This window comes from Hemitrygon akajei, chromosome 14 (assembly GCF_048418815.1).
Source record: "Hemitrygon akajei chromosome 14, sHemAka1.3, whole genome shotgun sequence".
Lineage (NCBI taxonomy): Eukaryota > Metazoa > Chordata > Chondrichthyes > Myliobatiformes > Dasyatidae > Hemitrygon > Hemitrygon akajei.
In genome coordinates this window covers 102593612-102606482 of record NC_133137.1, presented here as the reverse complement: position 1 = coordinate 102606482, position 12871 = coordinate 102593612, and the positions used below count along the sequence as shown (strand labels likewise).

The window sequence follows — 12871 nt, the reverse complement described above, 5'->3', positions numbered from 1 at the left end:
ACAATTCGTCTGGCACCAACAAGCATTCCAGTCAGTCACTTGGGTCACATTTCTTCTCCATTCTGAATAATAACTGAACTTGACAATGTCTGTATACTTGTACGCATTGAGCTGCTGCCACTTGATTGGCTGACTAGATATTTGCTTCAGTGAGCAGCTGTACAGGTATACCTAATAAAGAGATCACTGAGTGTATATGAATGTAGAGTCAGTGAGGAATGTTAAACTGTGTAAGAAGCAAGTAGGGGTTCTAAACAGCAACTATTTCTCCCATGATATGCTCATGATGATGAAGTGCAGAAATGTGCTATGAATACTTTGATTTTCATTTAATAGTATGTTTCCAAGTCAATTTGTCCTAGCTCTTAAAACTGCGGGCATAACATTCCATCACTTAATGTTTTTTTCAGTATTTTGCAGTTCATCAATCAAAGATGGAAGTACAGAGATCGATGGGTAGGAGCCTTGATTTCTGCCTCTGTTCCATGTATGTTGAACAATGTTGGCTTTATCTTAATGGAGAAACTATTCTAATACATGTGAGAGGTGTTTACAAATAATCATGATAGATAGATAGATAGATACTTTATTCATCCCCATGGGGAAATTCAACTTTTTTTCCCCCAATGTCCCATACACTTGTTGTAGCAAAACTAATTACATACAATACTTAACTTAGTAAAAAATATGATATGCATCTAAATCACTATCTCAAAAAGCATTAATAATAGCTTTTAAAAAGTTCTTAAGTCCTGGCGGTTGAATTGTAAAGCCTAATGGCATTGGGGAGTATTGACCTCTTCATCCTGTCTGAGGAGCATTGCATCGATAGTAACCTGTCGCTGAAACTGCTTCTCTGTCTCTGGATGGTGCTATGTAGAGGATGTTCAGAGTTTTCCATAATTGACCGTAGCCTACTCAGCGCCCTTCGCTCAGCTACCGATGTTAAACTCTCCAGCACTTTGCCCACGACAGAGCCCGCCTTCCTTACCAGCTTATTAAGACGTGAGGCGTCCCTCTTCTTAATGCTTCCTCCCCAACACGCCACCACAAAGAAGAGGGCGCTCTCCACAACTGACCTATAGAACATCTTCAGCATCTCACTACAGACATTGAATGACGCCAACCTTCTAAGGAAGTACAGTCGACTCTGTGCCTTCCTGCACAAGGCATGCACTATTAGTCTCTATCTCCATCTGTTCTGTTGGGTGTTTACTGCTCACTCCAGAGAATTAAGGTTAAACATCTAGACTAACTGACATACTAGCAATGATGGAGCAGTTGGATGAGACAGGAGTGGCCTTACAGCCAAAATGTTATAATGCAAATAAGCTCTCAGGTAGACATAAAACTCCTGGTGCTACTTTGAAGAGGAAATTTTACCTCCTGGGTCATGGCCAATATGTACCCTTGAACTATCACTAAAATAGATTATCCAGTTATTATCATTGTGCTTTTGTTGGGGATTATTGCGCTGAAATTGACAGCTCTACTTTCAAAAATGCTTTGCAAGCTGATTAAGATTTGTTCCTGGATTTATGAGTTGTCAGTGAATGAATGCTTCTAATGTTGAAGCCCTCAAAAATATTCAATATTAAACTTTTAAAATAAAATTAAATATTTAAATCAATTCAAATAAAAACAATGCCCCTGCCCACAGATGTTTTCTCTAATTGATATCGGCCTTGCTCTGCAGTAATTAACTTTTAGAAGTTTGTGCTATGCTGTTCATCTCCTTGAGAAAATTACAGTCGCCAGTTTAAAATTGGCAAACCTGAATTAGTATTTGTCTTCAGCATCCTGAGTTAAGGAATGATGAGAAAATCATTCATTTTCCTGCTTTAAATTACTCTCCAATGTCCTCCCTCTCTTTGGATGAAAGTTGCAGAGTCCCTAAAACATGCCTTTTCATATCGCGATTTATTTACTTATCACATGTACATTAAAATATGTCATTTTGCGCTATCAACTGGTCTTCCCAAGGGTGTGCTGGGGGCAGCCCACAAGTGTTGTCACACATTCCAGCACCAACATAGCCTTGCCACAATATTCAACAGAACAACACAAGCAGCAGCAATGGACCAAAACGTAAGATAAGGAGCAAAACGAGCCCTTTTACCAACCAACCCCTGACATACAGACAGGCCCTCCAACCCCAGAACAGGCCACCTCGGGACCTCCAGTCCTTGGCTATGGACTGTAGAAATTTGTGTTTAAAATACCAATGCATTTTATTGAGTTCCCATTATTCCAGTAGTTGGCTAGTTTCACTTAATTGTAGTCTGAGCTAAACAAATTGAGTATTCTGTGAATGTAACCGGAGGTTTGCTGGTGTTTCATGTTGTTTTATCACAGTACATTTAATCTATGGACCGATGGATTCTGTGAACCCTCACCCTGAATTTCTGAATCTTTATCGGTAAGTCACGGTTTTCTTCTCATGTATTCTTTAGTCTGTATTAAAAACAGTTAAATGACTTAAATGATAGAAGCACTCTGGAATTGTCTGGACCTTTGACTTGGGGTAATTGTGTTCTATAATTTTAAATAAGTTATAAAATTGAGAGGGCATACAATAAATCTAATCAAATTTGAAATTCAGCAGGAAGGTTATAAAAATAGATTTTTTTTCTGTGCAGGGACAGCGAAATGAGGTAATTGGTAATTGCTAAGGCCTAATGTATGAGAGGACTTGGTGATGGGAATATTGTGAAAAACACAATAAAATACATAAAATGGCTTTTACTATCTGAACTGATCTTTGTTAGTGATTGGAGACAAACCCTGGAATAAAAAAAGTTCCAAATAAAATTTATAAGTGCACTGTTCCATAGAATACACAGAACAGTAGATTCACATCTGATTAAAGATGAACTGGTGTCATATTGGTTACAGAAAAGCAAAAAGTCTAATTCTGTAAATAAAAAGGAAATATATTAAGCCTTTACGAAATGGAACTGGTAACAGAACCTTTACTGAAATACGTATTAAATTCTATAAGTAAGTGACTGGATTATTACTTTAAAATAATCTAGCCATTTGCCTCCTATTCTCCTAGTGAGAAAATAGGAGCCAATTGTCTCTATTCAGGGTAAATTTGACTGGTGCTGGTTAATCAATATGTTGGCTAAATAGGAGCTAACTAGGTGATTGCTAAACTAAAACCAGAAATTAAGTCACAAGATATTGCAAAACAGTAGGAGCACATTCTTTCCAAGAAATGTGTCCCAAATGAGTCACTCAGTTTTATCCCAGTCTAATGCATATTCCCTATATCCTGTTCAGGCAGATTTTGAATCTTAAGATTGAAAGCTTACAAATGGAAAGTAGTGAAAAGCAAATTCAAAGGGAAAGAGAAAACTTCCATTAATGAGTACTGAGGGACAGTAATATGTATAAAACTCACTTTTGATTTTGTTTGGAAAGTAAAGCCCTTAATTGGAAAGCGTGTATTTTGGGGTTAGGGGGTAGCAGATTTAAGTGAATGAATTAAAACAACAAATTCCTGTTTATCACTTTAAGGGACAAATGAAGCAGAAAACAATAATTACTCTGAAGGCTGCAATTTGTACTTTTGTTGCAGTGTTTGTAAATCTGTCAGTTTACTCAAGCTTTCAATTTACTTTTTTCTCATTACTACAAACGTAATAGCTAAAATACTTGTAGGAGGGACAATCCAATGTGTATCTCTACCTAACTGGATATTCAGATGATGGGTTTATAATGGTGACCACCCCCCCACAACTCCCCACTAAAACTTCCTGATTGAAGTTCCACCAGAAAACTGAGTAGTTAACCTAGATTGATTCAGTGAAGTATTGGCTGAAATCATAAACTGGTTTCTGTCTGCCTCTGAATGTAAACTAACCATGCAGGAAGTATGATTCTTTTAAAAATTTATCTATTGCTCATCCATTGGCACTAAAATTGACAATCAGATCAATCACGGTGATTTTGCTATTCCCTATCTTGCTGCCACAATTTCTACTTTAAATTTTTTTTAATTGGCTGTAAATTATGGCATTGGGAAAGTCACTATCCAATACAAGATTTTCTTACTGTGGCCGGTAATCTTGGATCAGTAGTTAATGGCAAAAATTAGTGATAATCATTCCATTGGTCAACAGAGTCTGTCACTGATTGGATATTAGGCGAATATGCGATGATTGTGATGAAGGTTTGTCAGTGTCAGAATCTCTGAGAGACTGTGTATAACTTTTTGGATTCGGAGCTCATAGTGTATACTGGCCTGAGATTAAAAACTTCTTCACTTCTGAAGATCGAGAATGATCAGTTAGTGTACTCACACACACTCAGACACAGGGAAATTAACTTTTTATGTGGAACTTTGATGCTAAACTGCTAAATTAATATTAATAGCAAAGTGGGGTAGCTGGTGTTGTGGTCTTAAGTAGTAATGAAGTGAGGTTAACACAATTTGAAAATGTCTTTAATACTTTGTACAGATTCTGCTTGATTTATAGTTATCTCATACATATGAACGAACTCCCATAATAATGTTAAATTCAAATGAGAACCAGAGTTGGAACAAAATACTGGTTTACATGCATCTTCCCTGCAATAATCAGAATTATTATCTCTGAAGAACATAGGCTGACAGTTTAATTACTGAAGACCATTTAAGAGAATTGCTTTGGAAATTGACAAGCAGTCACTTCCATTGATAACCTGTTAAACAACGTAACACCTACTGGTACTCAGGCCCATCAAAACCACCTATTGAATGTGGTGCATTTCAGAACATAAATGATAATATTGATTTGTACCATTGTAGCGAGGCAGGACAGTAAATAATTGTACATGTCAAATGGCTCCATCAACACCATTCACTAAAATACTCTTGGGGCTATGGTTAACATACCAAGTGATTGTTTTTTTTTTCCCCAACATATGGATAAAATTGGCATTTGGCTAAGAAAGAATGTCCACTCTGCATAATTATTTTTCCTTCAGGAAATTGGTACCAAAATCAACAGTGTCAATCCTCGATGACCACATCAGCCATTACCCTCAGCTTGAAGACCCTGTGGGCTTCAAACAAGCTTACACAAACTTCATCAACTCCTTCTGAATTTCTAGTTACAACACTGGAACTTGACCAATGAATGATCACCAGCTTCTTCTGCAATATGGGAATTGTGGTACAAATAATAGGCCAATAAGATTATAGATATTTTAAATTAATATACTTTGCAAATAACAATAATACTATTACTTTCTGCTTTGCTTAGAGGTTATTTTGCAGTTGCCACCTGCAAACAGGTGGGAGCTCTGTTGGATGAATTTAAATGAAAAGATTGTGGATCAGTGGTGAATTATATATGCTGGTATTTAGTAGTGAAGGGATTTCTCTATAAAGCGTGGAAGCACACAGCAGATAAAGTTAGTATTTAGGTGGCACTTTCTTGCTTGAAGTATAAACTATTTGTCTTTCAAATTCTTGTTGAGCGACAATTAATTTTGCAGCATGTCTTCTGCTTCAGGATTTAGCTTCCTGAGATACAGGGATGAACATTTCAGTGCATGAGGGTGTGGCAGTTCAGCATGGGAATCTCTTGCTGGTAAGGTCTACTTACTGGCACTTTTGACCAATTGTAAGTCACTCGCACCCCCCCCCCCAACAGATGATCCACGGGGCAAATGTTTTCAAAACTAACAAATAGAATGTGTATAAATAAGAGATTTTGGGGCCTTTCAGGTGATAATAATTTCTTGTAATTTCTGAAGAATTTGATAGTAAATGTAGAGGATTAAGATAACCACTAATAATAACCAGTAAAAAAAAAATTCAGGACGAACTCTACCAGAACCTGGTAGAAACAGGTTCGATTTTGTCATTTAAAAAAAATTGTGGCAGTAGCTAAAAAAGTTATCGCAGTTACTTGGAAATCTGATTTATATTTAACTATGGATCGTTGGAATAATGAAATATATAGTTGTATTCCACTTGAAAAAATTACATATAATCTAAGAAATGAATATGATATATTTTTGAAAATTTGGCTCCCATATCTACAAAAGATGGGATTAAATATATAGGTCCTTTGAAGATAAAATTATAAAGTAATTGGGGAAAGTAAAAATAAATATTAAAATTATTTTGAACTCCATGGAGCATGTGGGGATCCTCCGATATCCAGGCAATCTTTTTCTTCTTTCTTTCTTTTTTCTTTCTTTCTATAGATAAGGGTTAAGGGGGAGAGGGTTAAGGGGAGGGGGAGGATTAATATTATTTTTCTTTTTCTTACTAATTTTTCATTACATTTATTCTTTGTAATTTTCTAAAAATTTAATAAATAAATATATTTTTTTAAAAATTGGATAGGTATATGGACAGGAAAGGAATGGAGGGTTATGGGCTGAGTGCAGGTCGGTGGGACCAGGTGAGAGCAAGCGTTTGGCATGGACTAGAAGAGCTGAGATGGCCTGTTTCCGTGCTGTAATTGTTATATGGTTATGTGAACTACTTTACTATTTGAGAATAACAGTCAGTGGAGCACATGAGTGTATAAAAACTTAATGCCAGGAGAACAGTCTCTGTTTTTAAGCTACTGCTCAATTTACAATGTCTAATTATAGTTTCTAATGCCTAATTTGATGACATTAAGTTCATGTCACTCAATTTTCAACATGAAGTTAAAGTTGATTGAAGACAAATGATGGTATATATAAAAAAAAACATTCCAGATAGGTTAAAGGGAAGAGATTAGTGGAGAACCTTTTCACACTGTGGGAGTAATATTGATAAAGTAATGGAAGTAAAAGGTCCATTTGCACATTCTTGTTTTCAAAGCTCTTTTGGTATGCATGTGGCAGGATGGTATACATTTTGAGTTCTACTCATTGCTAGTTAATTTTCCCAGTCAACTTTGTTGTACATTAGTGAAATTTCACTTCCCATTTGTCAAAGGAATATTGTGGAGCTATGATTTGTCAATACTATACTGTATTTAGCTACACTATCTACATTTGTTGATGAATTTCTTCCATAAACCAGCCTGAGTTCAGATGTCCAATATGAACATTGTGCATCTGTAGCTTTAAATCACCATTAATCCAGCATACTTGTGACTTTGGTGACAGACCAGCATATTTTCTAGACTACTAGGAATCAGGACCACAGTGAGTTTAAAAGGAGTATGGGATCACATAAATCAGCATCTGGAGAGCTCAATGGCAAACCATTGAGATTTCTAATTGATAGTGGAATATTGGAGTTTTACGAGTATTCATTTAAAGTATAATGAAACTGAGACTGCAGAAAGTTTGTTCAAGTAATGAATAAACAAGTGGAAAAATTATAATTATTTCTATGAGTAAAGTTTCACAAAATGTTCTTTAAACTATATGGCTGATTTTGTTCCTTAATGTTTAACAAACTGTAAAATTGTAAATATCACAAAGTGAGTTGAGTTATTATAACTTTCAAATAAAGCAACATAACACTGCTTATAATCCCCATCATGGTGCAACTTTGAAGGACTGATATTTCTCTCAGAATGCTGCTGTACCCCCACCACATTTATGCACGAATTGTGAATATTTGTTATTTTAATATTATCCACATTCTTCTACCTGTTTTCTTTCTTAACTACAATGTCTATTTCAAATGTTGCTGACACGGGATTCCACCCAAATACCTTTTGAGGTTCCTGTCTATCTGAAATCAGTCCATTTCTCACAAAGATTTCACAATTTGATTAAAATCTGATGTTTTACTTTGAGCTCAAGGTTGTATAATACATTCTTTGATAATAAATATACTTTGAACTTTGATTGCTTTGAGACTATGGATTACGTTCATCAAAGTAGTGAAAATAATTGATACTTCCTCCCCATTGAACAGTGGGAGTTGTTAAACCCAGTGGTTTAAAGTACCATCTTTGTAGAACAGATGCTGCAAAATAGTGAGGGATATGCAAGCATCCTGTCAAAGTGCCCGAACCTGACCGGGTTGAAGAACTGTATCCACAGGAGGCGTGTCCTTTGCGTAAGAAGGTACAGAGATCTCTTAAGGTTACAGCCTGTCATCTGAAAGCCAGTCAACGAATGCCTCCAATGTAAGAAAACATGTCAGCTTTACCCAACATGTCAGCTCCTGTTGGTCCAAGGTAAAGTAGCTCAATTCTTCTCTCCTATTCTCACAGCAACTTGTGGCAAAAGCAGCCCAAAACACATCCTGATGTTAGCATGTTGAGGATGACTAATGACTCCAACCAACATGGGTAAAGGAGTCCAGGTACATTTGTAAGCTATATGAGGTGTTTGGAGGTCACAGATCTCGGGATAAAGATTATAACTTGAGCGATGGCCTTTTGAGTGGAACAGAGTAACAATAGGGTTACATTGTCCATAAAGACGACAGTCATTTTTCAGACTGACTGGATTGAAAATCTCAATGTAAACTAATTTTGCATGTTACACTTCTGTTAATTACATTTGGGGGAACTGTATACTAGATAAAATTAAATGAAAGACAAGACTTACCAAATCAAAGGCTGCATGTATCGTAGTAGGCTCTGAAGCACAAAAATATGCTCAAAGTAGTTCTACTGTGGTCACATCCGATTTTCAATGGCATAATACTATTTATTTTGGACTTGTGATTGAATTTCTAATCCATGAGGTGGTAAGTAAAATAATTGTGTAAAATGTTATTTTAAGTACAAATACTCCAAAGCAGCCTGGCACTAACGAGTCTGTGATTAACAATAGAATGAAATAACATATAACATATTGGAAGGAAGAAGATGAAAGTAACTTGCTCTTTGCACATTCCTTAAATCCATACTTGCACTGTAATAGTAATTTGCAAGTCACTCTGTTCTGCTCAGCATTAGCAGTAGTGGCTCAGGGCTGAGAGTTCATGTTGAATGGCTTATCTGAAGGTTTCAGGATATACTGATGTAAAACTCATTCCAGTCCTGGAACAGATATGAACAAACCTGCAGGAAAATAAGAAAAAAGCATAATTACCACACACAAAAAGCTGGTGGAATGCAGCATTTATAGGAAGAAGTACAGTTGACGTTTCGGGCCGAGACCCTTTGTCAGGCCGTCCTTCACTGATCCACAACTTCAGGATTAAATGGATAGTAGGATTATGCAATAAAAGCCTATGATCAAAGAATTTGGAAATGGTATAAAGACAATTTTTCTCAATATCTGCCAAGTTAATTCTACTTCCTTGACTGAATTAGAAGTAGTTAATTCAATGGCTTTCCAAAATCAAAACAAGGATTTTGGGTGACAATTTTTCCAATTTTTTTCTGTTGTTTCATTGTTTCAACTGGCTTTTGCAATTGATTGAAGCAACTGGATAGCTATCTTGGGGGAAGTATTTTCTTTATTTATCTAATGTGGTAGCACAAAAGATGGTTGTAGATGGTTCATATTCTAGATGGAGGTCGGTGACCAGTGGTATTCCACAGGGAAATGTTCTGGGACCCCTCCATTTTGTGATTTTTATAAATGACCTGAAGAAGAAGTAGAAGGATGTGTTAGTAAGTTTGCTGATGACTCAAAGGTTGGGGGTGTTGTGGACAGTCTGAAGGGCTGTCAGAGGTTACAGCGGGACATCAATAGGATGCAAAACTGGGCTGAGAAATGGCAGATGGACTTCAACCCAGATAAGTGTGAAGTGGTTCATTTTGGTAGGTCAAATTTGAAGACACCATATAATATTACTGGTAAGACTTTTGGCAGTGTGAAGGATCTGAGAGATCTTTGGGTTCATATCCATAGGACACTCAAAGCTGCTGTGCAGGTTGACAGTGTTGTTAAGAAGGTGTATGGTGTGTTGGCATTCATCAGCTGTGGGATTGAGTTCAAGAGCTGTGAGGTAATGTTACAGCTATATAAGACGTTGGTCAGACCCCACTTGGAGTACTGTGCTCAGTTCTGGTGACCTCACTACAGGAAGGATGTGGATACTATAGAGAGGGTGCAGAGGAGATTTACAAGGATGTTGTCTGGATTGGAGGGCGTTCCTTATGAGAATAGGTTGTGTGAATTTGGCCTTTTCTACTTGGAGTGACAGAGGATGAGAGGTAGGGGCATAGTTTTAAGGTGCTTGGAAATAGGTACCAAGGGGATGTTTGTTTTTCACATAGAAGCTGGTGGGTGTGTGGAATGCACTGCCTGTAGTGGTGGTGGAAACAGATACAAAAGGGTCTTTTAAGAGCCTCTTAGATAGGTACATGGAGCTTAGAAAAATAGAGGGCTATGCACGAGGGAAATTCTAGACAGTCTCTAGAGTAGGTTACATGGTCGGCACAACATTGTGGGCCAAAGACCCTACAATGTGCTGTAGATTTCTATGTTTTATGATCACTTAACTGGGGATGGAGAAGGTAGGAGAGGGTCCTTAATGAATTCATTGCTTCAGTGTTCACCAGTAAGAGGAACCTTGAGGTTAGTGTAGAGCTGATGAATGCGCTAGAGAATGCTGAGTTTCTGAAAGAGACAGTGTTGGAGTTTTTGAAAAATATATTAGGAAAAAACATTAGTCCCTGAGGCTGGATGGGATGTACCCCTGATAACTACAGGAAGCCAGGGAAGAGATTGCTTGAGTGTTAATGATGATATTTATGTCCTCACTGGTCACAGGAGTAGTAACAGAGAATTGGAGGATGGCAAATCTTAGGTCTTTGTTCAAGAAAGGTAATATGGAAATTCAATTTGTCAATTGCTCTATCGTCACTTTCAAATAATCCCGCAGACTAAGTCACACCAGAGCAGTATGATCATGGCTGGTCATATAACAGGAATATTCAAAATCACAAAACTGGGTAGATGTTGGAAATCTTGAGCAACACGCACAAGATGCTGGAGGATCTCAGCAGGTCAGGTAGTGTCTATGGAGGGGAGTAAACAATCAATATATCTGGCCGAGGTGAAATGTCTCAGTCCAAAACATCGATTGTTTATTCCCCTCCATAGATGCTGCCTGGCATGCGGAGTTTCTCCAGCATTTTGTGTGTGTTGCCAACAATATTCAAGTTGTAAGTTTTCTGTGTATACTTACGTAAACTGTGTATACAGTCTCTCACTCACACACCTCAAACATAGAACTTCCAACATGTACCTAGCCCCTCAAACTTATGAAGTGTTCCGATCTATCATCATTTCAAAGCTATACTTGAACACGTACAGATTTCACAGTGTGTGGACCCGGAAGCTCAAAAGCTGCACTGTATATTCCAGGCATATCAAATCAAAAAGTACAGCTAGTCAATTATAAATGAATCATCTAAAAACATACCTAAAAGACAAAACAATTTAAACAAGCATTAATCTAACAGTGTAAAGTATTTTTTAAACAGTGGCAATATTGATTCTTTGAAAAATACCAGCAAACTACAGATTTACTTTGTTAACACGAGGAAGTCTGCAGATGCTGGAAATTCAAGCAACACACACAAAATGCTGGTGGAACGCAGCAGGCCAGACAGCATCTATAGGGAGAAGCACAGTCGACGTTTCTGGCCGAGACCCTTCGTCAGGACTTAAGTTTACTTTGTTGAAAGTTCTAACAGCAAACAGCTTACCTCAAAGCTGCTTTGGAAGAACCACAGGAAAGTCAGAGTACTATTTAAATGTAAAGTGTTAAAAAGTTTACAAAATAGTAAGAACTAGCAGGGCAAAACTCATTTACTAACACAGATCATTACCTTAAACTCAGAAGAGATAAGAGAATCTGGTATTAGTCCTAACAACCTTGCCTTTTTAAATGGATAATGTTCTGTCAAAGATTGCAATGTTATTTCTTTTCTTTATTTAGTGGAAGAAACAAAAATCCAAAACCATTAAGTTCTGAATTTTTAAAATGTATATTTATTGTTTTGACAAAATCAACATATTACAGAGCGGTTTAGCACGATACAGGCCCTTTGGCCCATGGTGTTGACCTAACTCTTTAACCTACTGCAACATCGGTCTAACCTTTCCCTCCCACAAAGCCCTCCATTTTTCTTTCATCATGTGCCTACTCAAGAGTCTTTTAAATGTCTCTAATGTATCTGCCTCTACCACCACCCCAGCAGCACATTCCATGCACCTAATACACTGTGTTAAAAAAACTTAATTCTGACATTCCCCCCTTCCCCCCATACTGATTTTTCACAACACCTTAAAGTTAATGCAATGAACCCATCAACTGGAAGTGGTAATAGGCCACTTCTCTCAACCGTGCTCCGGTAATAAATAAGAAATAAGATGCTGTTGCATCTTCAACCTTGCATTCCTGCCTTTAACTGATTCTGATTCCTTTAATCTCTTGCTTCCCAAGAACCTGTCAAAGCTTGTCTTAAGGCCACTTTCACTGTCCTGCAAGGGTTCCAAAGACAAAACTCTCCAAGAGAAAAAAAATCCTTATCTCTCTTTTAAATAGATAAGTTCTTATTTTTAAACAGATGACCCATATTTCTGGGGAAGAGTAAACAGTTGACTCTTTTCCATAGGTGCTGCCTGGCCTACTGAACTCCTCCAGCATTTTGTGGGTGCTGCTTTGGATTTCCAGTATCTGCAGAATCTCTCGTGTTTCTGACCCATATTTCTAGATGGTCACACAAGACCATGATCCACCCAGTCCAAACCTGGCAGGTTCCTGTGCATTTCGTACAAGTATTAGCTTCAGCAGGTTCAAACTTTTCTCATAAGAGATACCAATTACATCCTTCCTTAATTAACGAGACCAACAGTGAACACAATTCTTCTGCCGTGACCCCCTGTATCCTGCACCGTGTACTGGAGAATAACTTTCCAACTTTTCTGTATAATACCCCACACAATAAATGAGGCCATTCTGTTACCCACCCTATTTACTTGTTTAGCTACACTCTAGACCCCC

At 37.4% G+C, this 12871-nt stretch overlaps 1 protein-coding gene across 3 annotated transcripts in view; it reads left to right on the top strand.

Annotated features, from left to right (window-relative positions):
- mest (mesoderm specific transcript) overlaps positions 1 to 7797 on the top strand; it is a 34091-nt gene extending 26294 nt beyond the window's left edge. For 2 of the 3 annotated variants that reach the window (XM_073066804.1, XM_073066806.1), the window contains exons 10-12: positions 411 to 487; positions 2356 to 2419; positions 4975 to 7797. In XM_073066804.1, coding sequence (XP_072922905.1) covers positions 411 to 487; positions 2356 to 2419; positions 4975 to 5092 — 259 coding nt within the window. In that variant the 3' untranslated portion in view covers positions 5093 to 7797. The remainder of the gene's footprint in view (positions 1 to 410; positions 488 to 2355; positions 2420 to 4974) is intronic. The other variant, XR_012101468.1, reaches the window with a different exon arrangement.
- The last annotated feature ends 5074 nt before the right edge of the window (positions 7798 to 12871 follow it).